This window comes from Thermobia domestica, chromosome 13 (assembly GCF_964235325.1).
Source record: "Thermobia domestica chromosome 13, izTheDome1.hap1.1, whole genome shotgun sequence".
Classification (NCBI taxonomy): Eukaryota; Metazoa; Arthropoda; class Insecta; order Zygentoma; family Lepismatidae; genus Thermobia; species Thermobia domestica.
This window is the reverse complement of record NC_137466.1, coordinates 167,590,255-167,617,529: the sequence shown is the minus strand read 5'-3', so window position 1 is coordinate 167,617,529 and position 27,275 is coordinate 167,590,255. Positions and strand designations below refer to the sequence as shown.

The 27,275-nt window shown below is 37.8% G+C and overlaps 1 protein-coding gene across 3 annotated transcripts in view; it reads left to right on the top strand.

Annotated features, from left to right (window-relative positions):
- Nucleotides 1-27,275, top strand: part of LOC145668719 (uncharacterized) — a 311,815-nt gene that overhangs the window by 265,978 nt on the left and 18,562 nt on the right. For 2 of the 3 annotated variants that reach the window (XM_081736829.1, XM_081736827.1), the window contains exons 12-16: nt 775-987; nt 2,190-12,950; nt 19,947-20,103; nt 21,440-21,784; nt 25,037-25,636. In XM_081736829.1, the coding sequence (XP_081592955.1) occupies nt 775-987; nt 2,190-12,950; nt 19,947-20,103; nt 21,440-21,784; nt 25,037-25,636 (12,076 nt within the window). The remainder of the gene's footprint in view (nt 1-774; nt 988-2,189; nt 12,951-19,946; nt 20,104-21,439; nt 21,785-25,036; nt 25,637-27,275) is intronic. The other variant, XM_081736828.1, reaches the window with a different exon arrangement.

Here is a 27,275-nt window from a genome sequence, read left to right as displayed (position 1 = left end):
CGCGAATAAATATTGAGATCAAGATGTAATAGTAATAGATGGGTTCTGTAGTGTTGTGAAACTAAGCTGCATATGTATCATCTTAAGAAATTATGATCGTTTATTGACTGAGAGAGGCCCTATGTATATCTTCATGTTGTGCGGCTTATTTGACTCCGTAAGTCAGAAAGAGTGGCTACATTTTGCATGTACATTATACAAGTTTCTGAGTACACTGGAAATGAACGATGATGAACGTTAATGATCGTAGAGTATATATGCTACTGTAGAAAATCTTCAGGATAACTTATAAAAATTACGACTAGTAGCGTTTGTAATATTAATAATTTAAAATATTGAAAAACAAAACTAATAAAAAAGTAAATTCTACGTGTTAGAATATTATTTGCCTTTTAAGTAATTCATTGAGTTTAAGGACAAGGAATTTTAATCAGAATAATACAAGAATAATAAAAGTAACGATAAACAAGCTTTGAGGGATAAAGGGGGCGGGGTGAAATTTGTAATGGACTATAATAAAAATTATCTAGTATTCAAAATTCGTGATTTTGATAATTTTGTGGTAATCTTTGTGCCAAGTCATCTTAAGTGTTTTTGTGTGATTTTTTAGTATGATATGACGCTGTAAATACAAATACTGAGAAGACTTATTAATCTTTTTATTGAAGGCTTAATCGTGAGTCAAATTATACTTGATAGAATGTGAACTTATTTAATATTGTGTTCCTTCTGTTGCGTTAGTTTGGCCATGTGTCATGTTCTTTGTTTTTGTAGAGATTCACAGGGAAGATTCGAACCTCCTGTTCAGGGTCAGCGCTACAGTCGTTACGATGCCCAACAACGCAGTAGATCAGCATCCTATAACAGAAGTGCGAACAGTACTCCAATAAATCAACTTCGAGCAGCAGCTTACACCGCATCTGCTCGTGTGCGATCAAGCCAGTGTCGATATGAATACTACGACGAATACACGGATCGCAGGTATAGGTAAGTAATAAATTGGTGGTGGTGGTAATATCGGTGGATGTGCTGAATTTCTCGTTGTTTATGTGGGATTTTCTTGTTCTGTTTGTTTAAATGTTAAAACTCGTTCTGTAAATATTATGTCGATCGTTTATATGAAAATGTTTTATTTCATGCTATTGTTATGGATCTTAATATTGTAGTTTTACGTTCATTTGCTTTGCAACACGTTCAGTTCTTAATAGTAACAGTACATAAAACTTGCTAGATGTAGTAAACAGCAACTTAATGCCTCAAACAAATACGAATGAGTTTAAGTTCTGTTAGATCGCTCATACAGACTGGAATTTTCGAATTATTTTTTCTTTCTGTGTTATTTGACTAAAGTTGAGTATTTTAATATTTGTGTATGTGTATGATCTTCCAAATTTTGTACTCTTACACTGTTCATCACCAGGTTTTTATGGGTAGTTAATGATTTTTTTTTTAATATGTAAAATTAAGTAATTCTGAAATAAACTAATACTAAATAAAAATACTGTCCACGTCATAAGTGAAGATGGCAAGGAACAAATAATGGTATGTTAAAATTAGTAAAATTAAAGATAAATAAATAATATACAGACTGAAAGATAATAATAATAACAATAAGCTAAATTGATAAATATCTAAGGAAAAGCTTTTTGCATACAAATGCTATGAGACACATATTAAATTTAATGTTCTTATCATATATATCTCCAGTTAGGTGATTTATTTAAATAATTTCAGTGTGCCCTGCCACTTCCTTCAGTAACTTTTTACAATTGCTAAACTTTACACATCGTTAGATTCTTTCTTCGTATGGAACTATCCTACAAGAATTGATAAAACATTAATCTTCGGAAAGTTTAGTTTTTATTGAAGTCAGTAACAAAATTCCAGAAAACTGTTTACACTTTTAAAACTTCAACCGAACTTTTTCTTAGAAAAAGTATAATGTTCCGCGTAAATGTTAACACATAGTTTGTAACTTCTTGTGAATAAAGAAAATGAAAATCAACCATTAACACTGAGTTCGTGACATTTAACTGGAGATACAACGTAAGATCATTATAAGTAAATGTTAATTCTCATCATTTTGATAGAAGAAATGTTCTTACTTTACTTAATGTGTGCTGCACGAACCTTATTGTTTTGCTGATGTGCTAGGAGTATTTGTAGTGACAGTTTTCCTTTGTTTTCAGAAGTTACGACGAATACAGCCAAGGGAGCGCTGCTAGTCATGATGATTCTTACGAACAGGAACTTCGTGAATATGGGTTTTCCCAACGGGAGAGGCGAGAATATGGTGAAGACCGAGTTGCAACTGACAAAGCCTACAGCCCGGCTGCATATCGTCGGCGAACTGCAGAAGAGAAAAGCCCGTCACCCACGCTAGTAGGCCATGAAAGGACTTACGAGGACTACGAGGATAACAGGCGGAAAGGTCGTCAGAAAAGTGTCAGTGACCAGGAAAGCTATCCAAGTCAGTCACCTCCAAGTTCAAGGCATCAAAGCCCATCGCGTGACCTGAAAAGGTATAGTGGTTATCGGGGACTCACTCATGCTGGAACTCCGACAAGTCCAATGAGAGAGGTAAACTATTACGAGGATAAAGATAGTGGTCTTGATTCTCGTGAAACCGTGAAATGCAAGCTCTCAGATTCTAAGTGTGATCTCAGAGACTCCTTGGCGTCGAGGAGCCTTGATATTGATAGTGCTAGAGGCAAATTTGATTCAGACCGAAGCCGACTTCAAAGGTTTAGTGGTGCAAGTGACAGTGCCAAAAGGCCAAGTGATGATGGGAGCAAAGAAGGGACTCCCAGTTATAAACGACATACGCTGCAAAGTGTGGTGACATGTAGTAGTAGATCTCAGGAACGGACAACAGTGTCCTCGAAAGCAGGAAGTGTAGACAGTGATGTGGAAGGGAAATGTGGTAGTAGTAGTAAGGTGGAAGTGGAACAACACAGTTGTGATGTGAGCATATCTGACATTAGGCATTTACAAAAGGAGAAAGTTCATATACAACATTTACTCGATCAGTTAGAAGATCGTGTTAGTTCAGGGGATGAGCGAGGATCTGAGAGTGAAACAAAACCCTGTAGTGTAAAGAAACCTAAATTGTGTAATGATAGTGTGTGTGAAAGCAGTGGTAGTGGACAGTTGAGTGTGTTGGGTAGCGGGAAAGTGATTTCAGTGTGTGATAATGAAACGGGGAAACAGGGGGAAAATGTACAATGTTATAGAAAATCCATAGAAATTCGCAGACTTCCTGAAGTGAAGAGTAGAAGGCTTTCATCGGATACAACCAAACTTTGTTCAAAAGATTCTGACATAGATAAACACCTATTGCCCGGGAGAGATTTCGCCCCACCTTTTATTACAAAGAGAAGAAAAACGGGCAGCTCTTCTGAAAGTGAGGATAGGTGTTTATCGCATGCCAAAAACAATATGAGTGAATTGAGTGGAGACGAAAGTGAGCATATGTCTTCCACTTTTGACAAATCACATCGGGATTCAGATGGCAGTCGACCAGGAACTCCGCTTTGTGATGAACGACCCGAAAATTTTCCATCTGAACCAAGAAGAATTCGCGAAAAATCAACTGAAGGTCCTCTTTCTTTACCCTTACCTCGTTTTGCTCATCAGGTACTTTCCTCACAATCGTCTCTCTCTCCAAAGTCCAGTTGCTTATCAAGCAAAACTACATATGGCACAAAATCCCCTCCTCTGTCTAGTCTAACGGTAAGCAAAACGTGTTCGTCTTCTCCGAAGGAGAGTACACATGGAAAATCTCTTCCGACACCAGAGATGAAAAAGCTAGACTTCATTACTGGTAGTGATTCAGGCAGCTTGGTGACGAGTCCCACAATCGGCTTATCATCACCACCTGACTATTCGAAAGTCGATAGTTCTTCAGATTCTGAACATTCCCCGCAAACATCTCCTAATGCTCCATCCATTGAAGAAAGAATTCGAATGTTAGACGAAAAATACGAAAAGTGGTCTGGTTCTAGGTCATTAACTGTCTCTCTTACAAGTGAAGCATTAAGCAAATTAGATTCAGAAAAATTCAAATTCAGACACAAATTACCAGATTTAAACGAAATTTGCAGTCAGCCTTCCGAGATTGTAAAATCAGTTCTAGCAAAAAGAAGCGTATTTGATGAAGATTCTAAGCGATTGGAAAACTTCAAAGAGAAGTACGAACCAAAGGAATTCCCTTCAAACTGGAACGTAAGAACATCATTTCAAAGTTTGCACACCAGAAATGATTGTAGGAGTAGTTTATTGGATATTGTCAGCTACGGTACCTCATCATGTGGATTAAGCAGCTGTTTGTCACTGTCGAAAACTATTCCTTCTAAACCTTTATCTGTCACTTCGCCTACTTCAAAATTACCATTTTCACCGTGCGTAACAGTACCTTCAATTGTTCGAAGTCCTCCTTCAGTATCGACACAGCTAAAACCTCAAACTCCAAAAACTCAAACGTCAACAATTACGTCCTCTCCCTGTTCTCGAATGACATTACCAAGTGTCAAAGGGTTGCAATACCCATTTCCCAGTCATCCACCTGTTACTCCGACAACGTCAGTTGTTACAACCACAGCACCGCCGCTTGCTTCATCCGGAGGACCCACTATATCTCAGGTTGGTCTATGTACTAGTACAAATGTTAAAGCACCGCCATCGCCGCTGTATTCTTACTCAGTAGCTGTAACTGTTCCAACCACAGCTACAACAACCATTGCGTCAGTTGAGGTGACAGAACCTTCTCCAGGCGTTTCGAGGGAAGTAGACACTGTTTCGGAACAGAAAATGGAACCATTATCAGAACCCCGTACACCATTGAGTGACAATCCTTCTTCCTTATCCAGTCGCAGAGAATCCGTTAGCTCTGAGAAGGCTAATGTGGATGCTGATGCAGGACAGCTGTCTACGATAGATGTTCCACGTCCAATATGCAAAACCCCGAATCATGATGCAACAGAGTCACAACTATGCAAGATGTCTTCAGATTCGTCAGCTAAAGCTGCGGATGTCGTGACGACAGTAGTTGCTTCGAATACCGTAACAACTACAGCAATAACTACCACTACAGCATGCACTGTTCCATCTCTTGCAACGACTTTTGCCTTATCTGTAGCCGTGAGTACAACAAGCTCATCATCGTATTTGAAGAGCGTTGAATCCTATGAAAAACCGACATTAGCCGAACACCAAGCAGAAAGTTCTTGCTCCGAATCCAAGGAGTACGCAGAAAGTGTAACGAATCCTACTGAAAGCAAAACGAACACAATAGTAGATGATTCTAGTATTGAAGAAGGTCTTAGGAAAATTTTACATCCTGATAATCAGCCCACAACTCCTTGCCCTGACAAAAGTGAACCTCTGAAAGAAACTTCGGAAACACATGAAGATAGAAATGTAGCAGTGTCAAGTCTACAAAGTAGATCTGTTTCCAAGAAAATGGCAGCTAATTCACTTAGTGTTATTGAAGAAAGTAAAGAAACTATTATAGATGACGTAACCACTGCTGATACGAAAACATCTCATGCATGTGGACTTAAGGACCTGAGTTCCAAACGCGATTTTTCGTCTAAAAAGGAAGAGAAAAGTTTCGAAAAGCGAGATTTGGAAGAGAGAAGAGAAAGCGTTGACAAACCAGAAAAAAGAAAAGAAAGGCGTGATAGTGAGAAAGAACCGAAAAAGGATTGCAATCCAATAACGCCTACACCTAAAAACGTAACAACCAATCCATCTGGAAGTATTGGCATCAAACGACGTATGAGCTCTCAAGATAGTGTCGACAGCACATCTGATCTTAAATCGAAAAGCGAGAAGGAATTAAAACTGAAACGTGAACATGGTAAAGAGTTATCAGCTGAGCCTGAATCGAAAAAAACTAAACTATCCCCAAGTGTTGTAGTGGTCGACAGCGAAAAACACAAAAGCTGTAAATCTTCGAAAATATCGGATCGAAGAGATTCTAGAGATTCCAGAGATTCTAGGGATGGGTCTAAAAAATCTGAGAGCAGAAGAGAGGAAAAGAAAACCGAGAAAAGCAAGAAGGAAGAGAAACATGAAAAATATAAACACGAAACCGAAAAGAAACCTGAGGATAAGTATACTGTAAACATCGTTGAAGATAGAATTAAGGAAGAACGAAAACATGAGACTAAGGTGAAAGAAGAAAGTGAGCGAAGAAAATCGAAAGAATCATCATCATCAGTAGAACTGAAGCATGAACGAGAAGTAAAATCTCAGGAAAGTTCAGAAAAACACAAATCAAAAGACAAAGAAAAGCAAAAGAAGAAGAGCAAAAATGATAAGGAAAGAGAGAGAGAAGAGAGGGACAATCCAAAATGTAAGGAAAAGGAGGAGAAAGAACCTGCGATAAAATCAGAAAAGAAAGTAGATGACGATGAAGATACCAGGGATTCAAAATCGAAGTCCAAACGAGAAGGAAAAGAGAAAAAGAAGAAAGAGGAGACAACTGTATCCGATATCTCAGAGGACTTACACAAGTCGGCGAAGAAAGAGAAGAAGAGCGAGAAGAGAAGAGAGGAGATCAAAGAGGAATCGAAATATATAAGTAAAAAGAAAGAATCGAAACCAAAGAAGAAGGATGGTAGTGAAAGTGACAACATTAGTGAAGATAGTGATCCAAAGCCTAAAAAGCACTCTATTTTTGATATCGTTATTGATGAACCTGCTTATATTTCAATGTACGACAAAGTAAAAGCAAGATCAACTAAAAATATGCAAAAGCAAGAAGAGGAGAAGCGACAAGAAAAATTAAAAGAAAAATTCAATCAATTGAAACAGTCACGTGCTAAACGTGAAGAAAAGAAAAGATCCACTTCATGGGATGAAGATTCAGAATCGGACGTTGATAAGGACAAAACTAAGTGCAGCAGGAAAGCAAATAAGATGATGATAACAAGTTCATCCGAAGAAGAAAGTCGTACAAAGGAAAAATTCAAACTTTCTAATTTTCCTGAATCTAGCGGCGGATCAGAAGGCAGACTTGGTGAGAAGAAATTTTCGAAAACGAAGAAGAGAGATCTATCCAAAGAAATCACAGAGAAATACGACACTGACTCTGATCTTGATATTCTCCATACTCCCATTAGACGAACTAACAAAGCTTTAGATAAAGCTAAAGAATCCAGAAGAGTGAAGGAAAGATCGGATTTGGAAATAACGGACGAAGAAGGATCAGCAAGAACTAAAATTGTGAAAGCATCAAGGAAAGGCCGAAAATCAAAAATAGCTTCTGATAGTTCCGATGACGAAAGCAGTTCGTCAAGGCTTAATAAACACGGCAAGATAAAATCATCGTACGTGTACTCTGATGATAGCGAAGTGGAAATGGACTTCTCTGTGGACGAAAACAAGCAAAGAAAGTACCTTGCAAACAAAAGGGAAATGTCCAGTACAAGTTTCCACACGTCTGATGAGGATATTCCAGTGGAGAAAGAAAAGAAATCGGTAGAACTACCTGAAAATGCATTCCGTGATATAACTCCTGATAAATCTGACAACGAAAAACGAGATACATACTCCGATGATGATATTTCATGTATACAATCTTCAGTAGAGAAGAGCATGTCTTGTTATGCAAGTCTTGACAACAGGAAGCCTCATAAAAAGAAGCAGAGAAGATCATCGAGCAAGAAAAGCTCGTCCATTGAAGAAGGTATTTCAAAGAGCATCGATCATGACCATGATTTTCTGAGTAAAGTATTCGAGCAAGAGAGTGAGACCACACAAGAAGATGGTAAAATAAAGCTTGAAAGTGGAGAGCGGAAGAGACATTGTTCGAAGAAAGAACGAAGGAAATCAGGGCATAAATCTGAAGAACGAAGTGAAAATAGATACGAAGAGTTGCCGAAGGAAGAAAAGAAACGAGATGAGACACACCATGAATTTAAAGTGAAAACCAAGAAGAAAAAGAGCGGAAAGCAAGATTTTGTGAATTTATGCAAATCCGAAACTTCCAGCAGTATGAAAAGGGATGAAAAAATGGAAGATATATTCGGACCTTTGTCGGATGACTCCGAAATTGGGTCAGCCTCATCGTACAGCGTTCAAACCAACAAACTATCCTGTAATAATAGGCTGTTCAGTCCGTATCCAGGCAAATGGAAAGTGTCTGTTGTATATGGCTCAGATTCTGACTCTAATCTTGAACCAGCACTCGGAGCAGATGCTGAAGGTATTTTCCATCCAAATTCTCCTCCCGCTGAAAGAGAAAGTGCTGAACTGAAGGAGAAACCAACTCAGAGTATGGAGAAATTTTCAGCAAGAAAGGATGAGGAAGAAACTGAGCTTAAAAGGACGTTTGAAGAACGAAAGCGAAAGAAAGAGAAAAAGAAGAAAGATAAGAAACGAGAGGATGTTGCAATCAAAGAGGAACCGAAGGAAGATCATAGTTGTGAAGAAGAATCAAGCGAATTAATTGAATCCACTCCTAATGTAAAACTAGAGCCAAAATATTTGGATGAAATATCTGAACGAATAAGAGAAGATTCTGCGGTTCATATGAACATTAAATCTGAGCACAAGCGTGATACTAAAGATATCACAAGCTCATACGATATATTCAGATTCACCGACGATGATAGTAAGGAATCCGGTGAAAGATCTAAAGAGAAAAAGAAAAAGAGGAAGAAGTCCAAGGAGGATAAAACTCGGAAGGATCATAAGTGTGTGGATGACAGCTCATTTGAACGTAAGTCACATGCTTTGGACTCTGTTAGATCGTCGCAAGTATTTACTTCCTCTTCGTCATATAGTCTATCATCGACAAGAAGCCCTAAAACGGAACATCTCAGTCCTTGTAACAGCCCTCGACAAAGCTTTTTGAATAACTTATTCGAGCCACCTAAATTGTCACCTCAGAGAGAGATAACGTCACCAGTTGACAAGAAGAGTGAATTTTCATTTAGTAATGAAGGCCCTTCTCATAAACCATTTGAGGATTCATCAAGTACAATCCAGCCCAAAACCGAAAGAAAGAAGCCAGAAAAATTTATTCCAGGATTTGGAGCAGCAATAGATGAAAACATTCATGAAACTGCTGTTAAGAGCATCTCTGAATTTCCGGAGAACGAGCCACAGAAATGCAGTGAAACACATCTAGAGATTACCGAGTCGGTTATCACAATGCCAAGCTTGAAACTAGAATCCAAGGAAGAAGAAGAAGAAGAACCAGAAGAGAAGCCTCGCGCTGTGATTTCTCAAGAAGAAACTGAAGATGCAGTCGCAGCTTTGCTAGGAGAAACATTCGGTTTCGAACGCTACATTGAACCTGAACCAAGTATGTTGGAAGAGAGTGAAATAGAAGAAGATATTCCACCAGCAGAAGAAGATGCAACCACGCTAGAAGCTCAGAAAGAAACCCAACAAGCTGTAGAAAGTTTAGAGGCTGAAATGCCAAAAGGTGCTATCAAGGAGGTGCCGTGCAAATGGAAAGAAAGTGATCTCAAAGAGGAAGACAAAATAGATGACACCAGAGATGATCTTGACAAACCAAGTACTCCTCAATCAGAGCCAGATCTTCAGATTGATGAGGATCGTTGTGTTGATGACAGTGATGAAGATCTGAACTATTCTGGTCTTCGATTTGATGAACCTCCAAAGACACCAGACATAACATTGCAGCCTCCAAAGACTCCAGATGTATCTCCAAAAACACCAGAGATTGAATTTACAGGACCTCCGAAAACGCCTGATATTCCACTATATTATCAACATGATAAGCTAGAAAAACCGGAAGAATCGGAAGAAAGTGGTACACTCTGTAAAGACATAAGCGATGCTACATCGGAAGAAGCGGAGACGCAACAGAAGGAAGAACAACCGGTGGATGAAAATGATACGGAAAAGAATGATTCCTTCAATGAATTGAACATCAGTGACGATACGAAGAATGGAAGTCCTGACCTAGCTCCTAGCAAAGAATGTGAAGATTTGAAAACAATTTCTCACGAGAAAGAAGAATCAGAACAGTTTGAAGAAAGTAAAGAAAACACCTCGTTTGAGGAAATCGATTCCTGTGACGGCGGAGAACAACTTGAACAACTAGCAGACTCTGAAGTATCGAAAGAGAGAGAAACTGTTCCCATTATGGAAGAATCATGCGACATCGAAACAGCAGAAAAGGTTGAAGACACTGAAAATGTGGTTAGTAAAGAAGAAATGGAAGAAACACACAAAACAGTTGAAGACAAATCTAATATTAGTAATACTGATAACAATGCAGTACATTTGGAGGAAATTTCCAGCGAAAAACCCTTTGAGAGCAGTAAAGATGATATCCCTGATTCGGTTACAGAAAAAGAAAATATACCGGATGATGAAATTATTACTTCCATAAAGGAGGACAGTATGACATGTGCTTCAGATAGTACTGATAGAAAAGAGAACAAATCTGAGGATGAACTAAATCTGCTTAAGAGAGACCTTAGTACCAAGGTATGTGAAGAAACTAATGAGAAGGAAGATAAACCAGATGAAAAAGAACCAGAGAAGATGGACGTTGAAAGTAAACAAGAAATTGCTGAATGTACAACATTAGATGAAACGCAAAAACATGTTGAAGAAACTGTTAACACGGAGAAAGATTCGCCACCCTTTGAAAGCCCATCTGAAAATACTGCAATAAACGAAGTGCCTAGTCCTGTGAAAGTACAAGACGAAATAAAGTCGGAAAAAGCTGATGAACCGAAGCCATCACTAAAAGAAAATGACGTGGAACCATCAGACAACCAAGTTGCAGAAAATCTTGAAAAACTTGAAACTGAAGAGAAAGAATCTTTGGAATCTGAAATTGAAGAGAAAATAGAACCAGAGGAAAAAGTTGAACCTGTTGTTTCAGAAATGTCAGTCAAAATTGAGAGCAAACCTGAAGAGTGCCTTCCTTCAGAGGAAACAGTTTTCTCTGAAGATAATATCAAGAAGGAATCAGCTGAAAACCAGCAAGAGGAGAGTAAAACTGCTGAAAATGAAGTGGTTCCATCAACTGAAAGTTACTCAGACTCAAACGTAACTAAATCTGATAACGTAGACAAAATATGTGAAGATGATGGAGACCTCCATAAGAAGGAACTTGATAAGTCTGAAGATGATAACGCCAACGATCAGGATGAAGATGGGCCACGAGAAGAAGAGAAAGTAGGTGGCTCCTCTTCAAAGAAAGGACAAACAGTAAAAGGTGTTTCAACTAGAAGAAAAGGTGGTAAACCTGCCACACGACGTTCATCAGTACAAGTGGAACCTGTGTCATCAATTGCCACACGCACTAGGAGAAGCAGAAGAGTTGGTAAATTACCAGATCCTGAACCACAACTGACTCCTACTTTGGGAGTAACCACAAGGCGTACACGACAAACTAAATGTGCACAGATAAAAGAACTGCCATTGCCAAGTGCACCACAGCAAGAAACTAGCCCAACGAAAGAAAAGCATGAAGTGAAAAGCGAAGTAAATGTACCCGCAGTAGAGCCTGAAGTAAGCTCTGAGACCCGTGGAAGGAGACCAAGAAGAGGCCGCCGAAAGAAATCAAGCGATACATGTGTTAATATTCAGCCAGAGGACAGCGAAGATACAAAGAAAAGTGTTACTAAAACCGAGCCGACAGATATTTATGAATTCCGTGATTCAGATGAAGATATGCATTTTGAAGTGAAGAAAGAGGAGAAAGTGGAAAAACCAGTAAAATCTGAAGAAAAAATTAGTAGGAGAGATAGTACAACAGAGAATAAAGATATCAGAGAAGTAATGACCCATGTTGACAGAGCCAGACCAAGATTAATTTTAACCATTAAGAGTCCAATGAAGGAGCACGCCAAAGTTGAAACCCGAGAAGAATTTTGTAGTGAGAAGACAGAACCCGAACCACCAGAAAAACCAAGCACTGTGGAGGAAACAGCCAAAAATAATGCACCAGTAAAATCTCCACAAGGTCCAATCAGAAAATCGCGTAGGCTGCAGGAGAAAGATGGCAGTAGAAATACTGTGGATGACGTGATCGAGGACGTGGTTCGTGGTCACTTCAAAGTTGGAGAGGAGCCAGGGGCAGCCCCAACGACTAGAATGACAACAAGACGTGCCACGCGGGCGAAACAGAAAGAGATGGAAGTTGTACAGGAGGAAGTGCCAAAAGAGGAAAAAGTAGAGCCAAGAAAATCTCCCCGAAGTGCTCGTGGCGCGAGTGTTGTGAAACAAGAATTTAAAGTTGAGAAACCAATCGAAGAGGAAACGTGGAAAACAAAGAAGCAGACTAGCGTTGAAGCTCCGAAACTACAAAAAGATATAATAACCGCAAAGGAGGAGGAGAGTAATAATCCATCTATTGCAAATCCAGCACCAGCTGTGAAAAAGGTGGAATTGCCGAAAATACCGGTGTCGGAAGCAAGTGCCTCTACAAAACCACAGCAAAGCGAACCAACAACACTAATAGATCCAGTCACCGGTCTTCTGATCCCCATGAGAGAGTCTGAGGAAGGTCAGTACATCCCTGTTTCATCAACACCATCAGTGTCCTCAGTTCAGACGAACCCTACAACAGTTCCTGCAACCATCACAAGCACTACCATTATTACTAGTAGTCAATCCTCTTCTATTCCAGCCTCCCAAACATCGGTAATCGCAAAGTCTTCGGATAAAGAGAAAGTAGCTGTAACAACAACAGCAGCTGCAGCAGCAACAACGCCAGCACCAGCAGCAGCGACACCAGCGGCAACAGTAACAACAGCAACAACCACAACAACAGTAGCAGCAACAACAACCGTTACGACTACGACAACGTCCTCAGGTATTGCTAGTAAGACTATTTGTTCTTCTAGCCCTGTTGGTGTCCCTGCAACAACATCTGCTGTAGCTTCACAAATATCGTCTCAAGAAGCCTTGCAGAGCTCTTCAAAACAAGAAGGAAATATGCCGGTTCAGAGGTAAATATAGATTTTTATTTTATTTTATTTTATTTTATTTTTTTCTTCGGAAGTAACAGTTATAAGCACTGTACAGGGTTCCTACTGGTCAGGAAAGTCAGGGAAATTGGTGTAGATCAGGGAAACTCAGGGGAAAAGACTGGAAATCAGGGAAATTTTATAAAATATATTTTTTCTAACATTAATTGTACACCAATTTTAGCTTAGCCAACCATTAATGATCACAGTATGGAACGTTGCTCAGATTTTTATGGGTGCTAAGTGGAATGTATGTATGAGCAATTGATTATTATTAGTCTCTATAGAAAATAAATGTTCTCATATATAAATATTCACCGTTATTTATTCCTTAATATATGTCAACGTCATCCGACATCAGTCATGAAAGTGAGGGAATTTCCTGCCAAAGGTCAGCGAGAAGTCAGGGATATAGATTTCTCCAGATCAGTAGGAACCCCTGTTGTAGTACTCTGTGTTTCTATTAAAATGAAGATGATTGAAGTAATATCCCTCACTACCTTAGTGCTCAAAAATGACTAATATTTTTAGGGCATTTCATAGAGTATAGAGAAAAATATCACATCTAAGAGGAATCTAAATAAGTATTTGAACTTTTGACTGTTTCGTTATTCGTTTGATTGCTCACTTGTAACTATAGTTTGTAGACCATAGACATTTGGGTGACTTAATAATCTTAATAATACAGAAATTCAAGTAAATATTTTTGAGAACAGTGCGTAGATTCTTTGCTTCCCGTATTTGTATGTTCTCCCCTTTTTGTTTTAATATATTCCTTTCATTATTTGGTTATATTTCTTCACCACGCAGTAATTAGCATTGTACGTTTACTCTTATTGACTTCTATGTATCTTCCATGTGGTGAATCAATTGGTATTCGTTATTCTGTTTAATACTGAAATTACCTGATTTCGATTATCACAGGGCTGCAAATTAAAACCGTTTAAAACTTGCTTTACCGTGTTGATAGGTGAATTTAATAGTTTTTGACTCGCTGATTTCGAAAATGAAATCTATTTTCTCTCATCGCCCTAGGTTTGTTCGCAAATTGACTTTAAAAATCCTACCTGATACCACAAAATTTATATATACACTCATGTCCATTGTCGCATATCTATAAATGTATTCTTGTTAGAATATAATTTGATAATGATTTTGCAGGGCACTTTTAATACTGATACTATGTGTATAATCGGGAAATGTATATTTGTGGTAAACTTCATAGGAAAAGAATTATAAATACGAAAATTAGAATGAGTAAAACAAAATGTTGATAAATGGACAAGAAAGTTTTATTTTCGTTTTATTGTTCTTATTTACTGCTCTTTTGACATTAAATTTGCCACATACATGTCTTTGCTGATTATATACATACAGTGAAACCTCTCTAAAGCTGACAGCCATGGGGAATAAAAATTTGTCCGCTATAGAGAGGTGTCCGCCTTAGGGAGGTTTCAATATTTTCTTACGTAAATGAGTAAACAAGGTAATATGCAATTCGAAACAAATATTTTTTGCATGAATCATATATTTACGAATGTTGCCAAAATATTACTGTACCTGCATTATCCTCCGCCGTCCAATACTCTATGTTCGAGGGATAACATGGAAATAAGATGATATAGCTCTCTGCACTTTACACTTATCACTTTATACGTTTTCAGTATGTCGCTTTTATTTGCAGTTAATTACAGTCCAGTAGTATCTTTTTTGGAACAATATGCGTGCCCCCCCCCCAAAAAAAAAAAAAAAAACTTGGTTAGAGATTCCAACGGGACAGTAGAATAACATGTCATTCCAAACGGCGGACAATTGTCAATCACTTTTGTGTCTAAAACAGCTTGGGTGGGAGTGGGATGCAAGCAAAAGACATGAGAATGTTGTTAAACAGAGACGCTTCATCTGGGTTGCTGAGCACAGTTGAGGAAGAAGCTAAATGTCACATTGCTTCCTTGGTGACACATATATGAAAAAATGATTTTTTACTATACTTTAAACTTGTTTCTAGAGAAAGTGTCCGTAATACGGAGGTAAATAATACCTATAAAAGACAGAAAAGACTGTCCGTGTCCGTACTAGAGAGTATCCGCTTTAGAGAGGTTTGACAATATGTTTTTTTCCTATTACAGTGTTTGGGGATTACAAGATATGTCCGTTACGGGAGGTGTCCGCTTTACAGAGGTGTCCGTTAGTAGAGGTTTCACTGTACTAACATTGTAAGAAATACCGGGCGAATTCGTTATCAAATTGTATTCTTACAACAACATATTTATAGACATGCGACAATTATTTTGGACATGAGTGTACATGTTATATACGGGAACAGAAATACAAAGGAACTATACAGATATCTGCATTGAATGTTCATAAATTTATACGTAAATGTGATGAATGTGAATATATTCACCAACACACCTATTATCATTCTTAGATTTATATCACAAATAAATCCAACTGAAATCGTAGTGTTACACAAGTTCGCCATGCGTTAACTGAAATAAATTATCTGTTAACTGCAGAATAGTTTGACCAGAAATTATGCATATTACACAATTTTATTTGTCGATAAAAATAAATGTAGTTTATATGGACTAAATTTATAACTTATTTTCTTTTCTCATAACTATATCTGCTGTATAATTGCTGGTAAATGGACTTCTCCCATCTAGCGAGCTTTTGACGAACTACAAAGCAAACAGGAGCTATTCTAAAATTCACCTTTAGTTCGGAACAAAGCGGAAGTGAGGGGAAGCTAAGTGCAGCGTTGCCGCTGCTTAACGCGAGGCAATGGTGTCGTCTGCTTCAGACCAAGGAGTTCCAATGTCGCGCACTGAACAGGCAGGAAAAAAAGAAGAAAGAGAAGAAAATAGTTTCATTTTTTGTTTTCAGATACTAAATTTAAAAAAAAAATATAAGGTCATATAATATTAATTATGTTCACACTGTAACATTAGTTTCATAGTAAGTTATCTAATTAATTGCATACTATGAGAAAGTAAAGCAAATTCATGGAAATGAAATGAGAGGAAATAAATTCGTCGGAAAACTTACCATGTAAGGTCAGTCTTGTAGAATACTAACTCCGAGGTCCTCTTCGTCTGCCATTCCTTCGTCCACTGCATTATCAATTGCTCCCTCCCAAATGTCACAAACATCCTCCTCTTCAGAACTAGTTGACGTGTCACTCTCGAGATTTATTAATATCTTGTCGTGTATTATTTTGATAAGACCGTCTGCTTCCCACATTTCCTTTTCAATTTTATTTATTTATTTATTTATTTATTTATTTATTTATTTATTTATTTATATACGTGTTTTACGTAATTTCTGCTGTCTTCAGCTGTAACCCTTTCCATGTCCTCCCTAAGTAATGTCTCTATAACACTTAAACTAGTACGATTTTGATTTTCCCTTGCTACGTATCCTGTAATTTTGCTCCAAACCATCTCTATGGCGAAAAGTTCGTAATGATAAGGGGGCAGGCGTAGCACTTTGTGACCAGCTTCCTTTGCTAAAATGTCAATTTTGTACGGTACCTCTATGTTTTGTAATGTCTTATTCAGTTCTTCAATTACTTCAAGTTTGTTCTATTCGGATCACACGCAATTCCTCTACTTTCTAACCACTGGACGATTCCTTTTTTTGAACATGATTTTGTAGGAACTTTTTCAACTTTCACGGAATGCGTTGGTGCATTATCCATTACAATAACAGAATTGAGGGGCAAATTAGGCAGTAAAGTTTCTTTGAAGTACTTTTCGTACGCAGCAGCATCCAATTCGCCGTGGTAGTCAACTGATTTTTTGCCGTGGAACAATTTGGCAGTTCCAGAAATTAGGCTATTTTCGGACATTGCATGCATTATGATGACCTTTCCTCCCTTCCCCGACGGCGGTTTGAGACTTGGAGTTAGCCCCTCCTTCCACGCTTGTTCTGCCGTTTTAATTGATGTGTCTTTCTAAGCCTTTGATTTGGTTATTCCGGTATTTGCCCACGATTCGTCTGTATAAACAATAGTTCTGCCGTCAGCTCTGTAATTTCTTATTTGTCTCAGATACCTATGCCTCCATGCTATTATGTCTTCTCTATCAATCAACAACGATTTGCGGCCACGTTTTATAAATTTAAACCCCATATCAATGATGAATCTTCGAAGAGTAGAAATAGAAAACATCGGTAGGTCACTATCTTCATTTATAACGCGCTGAATTTTCGCTAAAGTAGGGAGTTCGTTTTTTCTATACATGTTATGAATTTTGCGCCGTATTGTTGCTTGTGTAAAGGTATCATATTTCTGTAGCCGAGTTACTTTTCTATCATTCGGTCTCTTCTTCCTAGGAGTGGACAATTGACCATTATTACTCAAAAATTCCCGCTTCACGTTCATAATAGTGGAAAGAGAAATGAGAGTTACTTCAGATGTTTTTCTCAAAAGTCTCTCTAACAGTTTCCATGCCCCCCTTTTCCCCTGATTTCGAAAATATGTATACACATTTAACAACATTCTTTTCTCTCCTGTAGCGAGAGGTTTACCTTGTTCCCGCTGCCGTTTGTAGCACGTGAGGAGAATTTGAAGCTATTGCGATTTATTCGCAAGTTGAAAATCAAGAATAACAACTAAACACAACACAACACAACAAAACTACAAAACAAAATGTTAAACACCACCACAAACTAATGTAAAAACAATGTAGATAAAAACGCTTGGCACACCACCGCTCGATAACTACAAAGACACCAAAATGTCAAAGTGAATTGACAACCCGTGGCAACGTCTCCGGTCATTGTTGTCGAATTTCCTCAAAGACTGCGTGAATGCATTAAGGTTAATGTTCAAAAGCCATATATCACACACAGCAACAAGGGAAATCCGACAACACTGACACCCACCCCTACCAGGGCCTACCCCTCGGTCAATGAACGGTTGCCAGTGCATGGCCATCCTTCTTAGAATTCGGCTAAAAGTGTGTTCTGGGATTCATCAGAGATTGCCTTACTAGGACAGTGGGGTATATACGGTTTTGTTTCAGGGGGCTTTGCTGACTTTATTCCTTGAAATGTGAAAATTGTAAACCTCATATTCATGCACTAATACTTTTCGAGAACTCGTACTTAGCGTTGTCTAGTACTGGGGGAGGAGGCTGCTTTCTCTTTCGTTTGTGAAATATATACCAGAAAAAAGACATATGTATTTGTATGTTATTTAAGAGCTAAAACACTAAACATTTCTTTTTTATTCCACATATTTCTGAAAATGAAATACAAATGTTGATGACAGCCCTGCTCCTCTGATCCTCCACAACATTGTTTTTCCACTTTATAAATATCTTAACCATTTTATATATATATATATATATATATATATATATATATATATAACTAGATTATGCGAACGACCCTGCCCGTCCCATCAGTGTTGAAAACATATCTACGTCCATATGAAGTCCAATTACAGCGGAAACGTTCCCATATTATTTACTATACATTTGTCAGAAGCATTTGTGCCGCACGATCTTAATTGCCCAGCAACCAATGCTATAGAAGCTCCATAATAATAATAATTATCCATAAGGTTGAAACTCTACTGGCTGTTTTTTTGTCAGTTGCAGTTTACACTTCAGGTTGATATATTTGGGAAGAAGGGAACTTTTCTTGATCTGCTATCTCAGGGCTAAGGAATTCGGTTGTAATTCAAACCGATTCCATGTAAATGAAATGAAATCTTTGAGTTTTACGTCGCACGGTTATGTCGGTTAGGCTAAAGGAGACGGTGATTATGAGAAATGAATGAAATGGTGGAATGAAGAAAATGGGAGAACTCCGAGAAAACCCACGAACACCGTGCTCGTGGGTTTTCTCGGGGTTCTCCCGTTTCCTCCCACTTTCTTCATTCGACCAATTCACTCATCTTTCATCATCACCGTCTCCTTTAGCCTAACCGGCATAACCGTGGGACGTAAAACTTAAAGATTTCAATAAACATTTTCTACCTGACGTACTGGCAACCATGCTAACTGTCGTCACTTCCGTTCTGATCCTAACCTGAATTTTTGTATAGTAGGCTCTAGCGTAACTAGTGAATTGCTAGTAATTCTAAGGTGATAGAAAAAATAATGCCAGATTCTGAAGGAGCGACCTCAAAAACATCCAATCCACCTGAAATTTTGGAAACAAGAATACCCATGCGGACCAGTTTTATCTGTATGTACTTTTACTAGTATTCATTTCCAATGCATTGTGACACCGATGCGTATTGAACAACTGTCTTAGATAAATGAAGCAAAACTTGTTATTCAAAGGTTAAAATTAACTTTAATTCTAAATTTAATTAAATTTAGATTCAATGTCGCATTCACAAAAGCTCTCCACTGACTTCTATCCTTAGCCAACTGGATCCAGTTTCTACTTCGTATTCCTATTTCTGCGAGATCCATCTTAATATTGTCCTTCTATCTGCGCCTAGGTCTTCCTATTGGTCCTTTTCCGATTGGTCTTCCAGTTAAGATTTTCTTTCATCCTGGTTACATGACCTGCTACCTGAGCCTTCTAAATTTGATGACCCTAACAAAGTCTGGTAAACCATATAAATTACGTAGCTCCTCGTTATGAAGTTTCCGCTATTCCCCATTCTCGTTCCTCTTGGGTCCGAATATTCGTCTCAGGATCTAGTTCGCAGATACTTTAGGTCTGCGTTCTTCCCTCAAGGTAAGCGACCATGTTTCGCAACCATACAGAACAACAGGTATGATTATCGTTTTTATGTATTTTAAGGTTCAAATTCCTTGACAGAATTCGCGACGACAAAATATTTTGAACTTAATAATAACACGAATTCCCCGCTTTTAGAGGACATTTAATTTCTTCGTAAATATGGCAAAATTATAACAAAGTATATAAATAAATAAAGTGTAATACATCAAAAATATTAAATACCCCATAAACTGGTTTATTTACATGTTTCTTCTTATCTTTGTACAGATCGTTGTCTCTTTCCCATACTGTTCCATCAAGTGAAACCGCTAGCGAAGCAACTGGCAGAATGAGAACCCAAAGTCTTCCAGCATCAACCGCAAGTGTGGTACAGACGAAACTTCCTCCATCAATTGGCCAATCAGTTAATATTCCAGCAACAAAGGTACGTTCCTAATTACAGTGTGTATAGTTTTTCGTCTGTAAATCGTTTCGTCTAATGCTGAAAATGTAATTTTAATATATAAATTTAAATTATATTAGGGATACAGGTTTGAGTATTGTACAAAACTGTAACATTAGTATGAGTTAAAACTGTATTGCCAGACGAAAATCAGTGCTTCTACTGGAAGCTTGAGTTTCGTGTAATTATTGTCAATTTAATACAATGTCAGCTACATAAATATATGATGTTGTGTAAAAAGTATTGAACCCTTGGAGGTCAAAATTGAGAATATATTTATTCTTGAAAATAACATTATGAATCCACACATGCACTGTTTTGTTCGATGAACTTGTGGCATTTTTCTGATAACACCATAGTTTCGTCATTATAGAAATTCTGTGGTTTCTATTTTTTTCTTCTTTTTTTAAAATTTATTTTGAAGCACGTGGTTTCACAGGACATCACCGTTCAAGGAATTCCGAAGAGTCGGGAACAGATTATAAATCTGACGATATCAAGTTCTGGCTATACGGTGAATGCAGTAAAACACATATATATAACTTTGGAATTTTTTACCTTTTAATAACTTTTGAACCTCTCAAGCAATCACAATGAAATTTTCGGCATTATGATCTTTGTTGATTCTAATTAGCTACTATAACTTGTCATTGTCGTATTTATGGTTATCATCATCATCATCATCATCATCATATGGTTAGGTTACACAAAATTTGGGAATGCCTCACCAGATCAAGCCCAATTTTTCTGTGTGGTCTCTTGGGGTTCCTAGGTGAGCGCAAACTTGCTAAATATTGTCGGGAATAACAGTACTCATACTATGAGCAAGTATATTCGCCATACGCAATACAAAATAGCCAAAGCAAAATGAAAGCGTACATATACGCCATCCGCACAGCAGGTGCGTTTTAAAGACACGAGTTAACTCGCCACCCACACTGAAGGGGTTAATTTCTTCTAACAGGTCATTAAAGATATATGCGATGTAGCGTTGTCAGCGTGGTATACAACAGCCTTTCTGTTGACAAGTTTCGTCCATTTTTCTTGAATTGCTAGGTGCATTCACACTAATTGTCGACAGTATAAAATGAAATCTTTCAGCTTAACGTTCTACGTTATGTACTTTAGGCTAAAAGCTAGTAAAAAAAATTTATAAGGCTAGATTTTGCGCCTTGATGTTCTAGTGTATTTGAGCTTCTAAGACAAGAACAACGGTTATTTTTAAGATTTACCGTATAACTGTACTGAAACACTTTTTTTTTCCCATTCATTAAAAGAAATTGTGGTAAATAATAATTAATACATTTTTCCTCTGCAGCAATCATCCCAGTCTTCAAGAACCGCGTATATGCCAGTACCACGAATGGAGCCCCATACGTCACCTTGGGCACCAGCGTCTGGTGCTCACATTCCTCCGACAGGAGCAAAAGTGCCCAGTACTTCAGCACATATGTCAGTCATTTCACCAAGTCAGCCACAGGTTGCTCATCTCCCAAGTGCTATAGCAACTGTTCCAGCACACATGAAACCATCGCAGAGACCGCACATGACAGTAACAAGCTTGCCTTCTGCGGTGCATGTTGGAAGCAAGACTATAGTTCCTGGTTCTCATATGATCACTTCATCTGCAGGCAGCACGAGAACTGTTGTTTCAGTTCCACAGGTTAGTGAGCGATATGCAGAATTAAAACAGTATAAACTGCGTTTATGGACGCAAAAGTTGGAAGAGCATATGTATAATAAAACATAACATACATACTTCATGATTCTGAGCCTTTATATATTTTGTCTTTTACTATTAATGTTTCATTTAAACTAATGATTATACTTTAACCTTCGCACTACCTAGGCTTTTTATTATATATATATATATATATATATATATATATATATATATATATATATATATATATATATATTATACATATTATACTCAGACTACTAAGGGGATTATTTTGTGCCCATCTGTTAAGATTAAATATATCTCGCAAAAGAAACAAATTAGGAACTCTCACAAAACATCTATAGAGACTGAAGTAAACAGTACACAGAAGAATACTACCAGCTATTTATTATACTGCTATCTAGGAGTGACACTTCTAATGCCAGTCACATCTCTACGAACGGGGGGTGGGGTGGGGAGTACTTTGTGCCCTCAACTTAAAATAACAAATTTTATGAGACACACTATAACATTGAATTTGAACCACCGTAAGGTATTCGCTTTGGTTAAAGATGTTGAGCATTAATAAGTTTTCTTACAATTTTAGACAAACGATTGAAAGAGTAATTACTATTAGAGTAATTTCAATCGTGTATATATATATATATATATATATATATATATATATATATATATATATATATATATATATATATATATATATACACACGAGGGGGGACCCAAAAAAACGGGAAATTCGTCGTAACTTCATTTCTCAATATTTTTACACCAAATTTTCATCACCTTCAAAGTATTGTCCATGGACCGCAACACATTTCTGCAAACGATCCTTCCATTGTTCAAAACAGTTTTGAAAATCACTTATCGGGATCTTCTTTATGACCTCCAGCGATTTTTGTTTTACCTCCTCCACAGTGGCAAAACCTAATCCACTGGCTTGATTGCTGCTTTGATTCGGGGTCATAGTCATAGCACCACGATTCATCATCAGTAATCACCTTGGCAAAAAAGTCAGGGACCTCTTTAAGCTGATTTTGAAGTTCAACACATGCCTCAAGTCGACGCTCCGTTTGCTCGTCTGTGAGAAGGCGAGGGACAAATTTGGCTGCAACCCTTCTCATGTGCAAATCTTCTGATAAAATCCTCTGAATTGAAAATGAAATGAAATTTTTGAGTTTTACGTCCCACGGTTATGCCGGTTAGGCTAAAGGAGACGGTGATAATGAGAGATGAATGAAATGGTGGAATGAAGAAAGTGGGAGGAAACGGGAGAACCCCGAGAAAACCCACGCACACGGTGTTTGTCCACCACAAAGTTCACTTGGCGGGAGCAGGGTTTGAACCCGAGACCCCTAGAACCAGAGGTGAACGCTCTACCACTGAGCCACCGCGGCCCTCCTCTGAATTGAACTCCACGATATTTCAGACATCTCACAGAGTTGATTAATGGTTCGGCGACGGTCTTCACGAACGAGGGCATTGATTTTATCGACGTTTTCGTCAGTTCTTGCCGTTGAGGGGAGTTCTGAACGGGGTTGGTCTTCAATTGACAGTTCTCCATTTTCAAAACGTGCAAACCACTCGTATACTCTGGTTTTACTTAGGGCAGCATCCCCATAAGCAGTCTTCAGCATTACAGTAGTTTCCGCGGCCGATTTCCCCAACAGGAAACCAAATTTCACAGCCGCCTCGATAATCTGCCATCACGTTTTCGCCGAACTGGAAAAAGTTGGTTTACTAAACAAACTCTCAAGAGCGAACCGATGCACTCACAGCGACACAACTTCGCATACTGACGCAGGTGACGTGATCGTAACGGACAATTGGTACAACAATGGGTTCCCCCACTCTCCCTCCCCACTGCATCACAATTCCCGTTTTTTTGGGTCCCCCCTCGTATATATATATATATATATATATATATATATATATATGGGCACAAAGTATCTCCCATTGGTAGTTCAAGGATTAAAGAGAAATTAAGTGATGGAATAAGGATCCTTGAGACTAGTATTACGCCTTTGATGCCTGGATTTAATTCCTGCTCCAAGTTAATGTACAGTAGAGCGTCGATTATCCGAAGTAATTGGGGGACATGGGTGTTCGGAAAACTGGTTTGTTCGGATAATCGAACTGTACATGTTTATTTGCCAAAAAGAAGTACTGTACAGTAAATTTATTCATAAAAAGAAGTGTGCTGATTGTTAAAACACAGCGACTGGCGGCTTGGCCGGTCAGCAGCGCCTTATGAAGGCCCCATTAGAAGCAATGTTCCGCCAGCGGTGGCTCAGTGCGGCGACTACTGTGGGAAACTTGGTTTTGGGAGTGAGGGGGATGATGGACGGTAGGGTGGGAGAGTAACAGGTGCGAGCGAGTACACAGTTCGGTTAAGCGGTCGTTCGGTTAACCGACGTTCGGATAACCGACGCTCTACTGTATTTTGGATTCCACTAGATCTTACCTATGGAACTAGATTTGGACTGTCTTGTCTCAAGAAAATGCTGTCTCGTCTAGAAGAATATGTCTGTTTTTATTGAAAGAAGCATGTCTCGTCTAGTATCTTGTCACAAAAATTCTGTCTCATCTCGTCTTGCCTCGTGAAACTAGATTCCACATTAAACTATAGTTTCTAATCTTATTTAAACTCAGTGCTAACAAGGTGTGCTAAACTCCAAACACACAAATAATTGAAACGTAATTCATGTATACGTATAGTAATTAAAAAGTTATTACTGCAGTTGGCAATAATAATCATAATAATAATAAGTTTGATTTATATTACGTTTTATTTTCATTATATATATACTGCCTATGGATTCGGACATTGCTTCAGTTGTGCTCCAAAAGTTTGCAGTAATTTTCGAGATTTTAATGAAATTCTACACTGCCTGTTAGATATGAAAATATAATTAAAGTGCTTGTAATTACGAAAACAAAGAATTAACACAATAAATTTTCCAATTCTACCAGAGTTGTCAGAAGCTAAGTAAACATTGCATAAACTTTCACTTCACCTCTCTTACAGTATTCTTGCCTTGGTCACAACAAAATTGCATGATATTTATCAATTGAAATAATACCTCTCTAGATTGGAGTAATTGGTGACTCGTATGTATCTTGTGAATATACTAATCTCATGTACTCTAATGTGTTCAGGACTTATTACATTAAATAAAAAAAAATTGTTGTTTATTTTTTGTCTGAAACTAAAAGTAATAATTATTTTTCCAGATACCAATTTCCGCTGTCCATACCGGATCTCATGTAAAACTAATCGGTGAGGCATCTGGTAGTGTTGACAGATCGAAGGGAGGCTCACATCATGCTCAGTCTCAACCACAACCTCAGCAAATGGTTTTCCCTGGTCAGCCCGAGGTTGCTCAGGAAGCTCTCAAGCGAGAGGCAGCACGAGGAAAAGATCCTATGAAAGGAGAACGTGACTTTATTCCTGGTGCACGAGAGACTTGTAAAGATCCTGAGAAACAACTACAACCCGAAAGCCTATTGAAAGAAACTGTTAAACTTCAGCATGCGAAATCCGACTTGGGTCTTCGTGTCCGACCCGCTGGAAGTTGTGACGTTACCCCACGTGCAACACCACCGCACAATCCTCAAGCACAGCTGCCAGATATTGCCTCGAGGCCACCTTCCAGTGTGACAGAACCACCAAAGATAGAGGTATCAGCAGGAAGTTGTATTGTGGTTCCTATTCCTAGTCCAGCTACGGTGCAAGCAAGAGGCAGTCATGGCAGTAGAGAAAACTCACCTCAAACAAGGCACGGACAGGTTTTGCAGTCGAATCTTCCAGCAGCCGCCTATGAGCCTTCACTGGTTAGTATATTCATACACGTAATATATTATAGATAAGTGCAATTTTAGATATTTTTGTAAATGAGTTTAGTTGTTTGACTTGTCTGCTCAGATATGGACGCACAGTACGTTGCTTAATTAATTTTGCTAATCTGCGTGTTACGATATTTCTTTCTTTTTCTTTATATATATATATATTAAAGAAAGCAGTAGTTCAGTTGTCGCATTGAAAAAGTTGTGGGTGGGCATTGCAATGCATTTTAAAATAACAAACGTTTTGGAGATGACTTGGCATCTCCGAGGAAACGTTTTAGAATTTGACCTGGCACATATTTCCACTCGTAACCTGCGCTTCTTTATAAGTGAAATGATGAATTTTAGTTTGTAAGAATATTGAAGATTCGTTAGTATTATTTCCGACAAGTCAGATCTCTGTTTGAGGAAAATATAATATCGAATATTACGAGTCATTTTGTTTTTAAGTTTTATGTGAAGTAATGTGTAATTAAGTGCTTATTATTGATGAATATAAACGAAAAGATAGTATACTATAGTATCTGATATATGGAGAAAATAATTAGTTTCTTGCTCCATAAGTCAATGAAATAAATTTGTAATATATTCATACGTAGAATGAGAGTGAGCTTTAATTCAAATAATAGTCTAATGTGCGGGGAAAAAAGATTGAATTTCAGTCAAGTTGGAAAAACTTAACCTGGGCTTCTGTTTTTCTTTCAAAATGTTTTAAAAGCTGATGGATGGAAATATGGACGTTAGTGACAAAATAAAATAAACATAACTGATGATGTATTACATTGAGAAAAAGAGGAGTTATGCAAGTTTTGCTCTCCAAGTGCTTTTTCTATTCACTTGGGATGAATAAAGAAAATAGTTTATAAAACATTTTCAACAAATAATATGTTGTAAGACGATAAACTGAGAAACTGAGAGGAAACAGAAGTGTGTGTTGTTAAAACAAGGAAATGCCCAAATTAGAAAGATATAAGCCTTGATGGAAATGAGGATAATCGAGGATCATATATTTAATTAGAGAAGACTAAAGATAAGATCATCTGAATAGGGACAAGACGTGGATGTTGACCAGATAATTAGTAATAGCAACAACCTCTTACTACTTTGAGAACCAATATCCTCTTAAGGAGCAACAGTTAGTATGGAAGTGGACAAATGCGACCATGGTAGAGGACTTCTCAGTAGATTTCATTAGAAAATAAAATATGTAGAAGTAGAGGTATCATTTGATGATGCTATCATATGATAAACGACCCACACAAGTGTTTTATTATCTTTCTTTCTTTTTTTCTTGTCATATGTATGAAATAACAATATTTGGACCTTTTACCTAGAGGAAGAGCAAAAAGATGATCAAATAATCTGGACTGTAAATGTACCATCTTTTTTATACTTATATTTGGCAAATACAAAATGACTGTCGGCATACTTAAAACTTTCAAGACCTGATTAGAAACCGACATGTGTGCATATCGTTGTGCAAATGATCACCGTATTCAGATTTGTTGGTAAAGATTGCTTCCCAGTTTTCTGCATTTGAGCTTTTGATTGGAAACTGTACATAGTAACAAGAATATGCAGTTCAACAACAGAATGTTCAAGTGGAATTGTTGTATCACTTGTTATC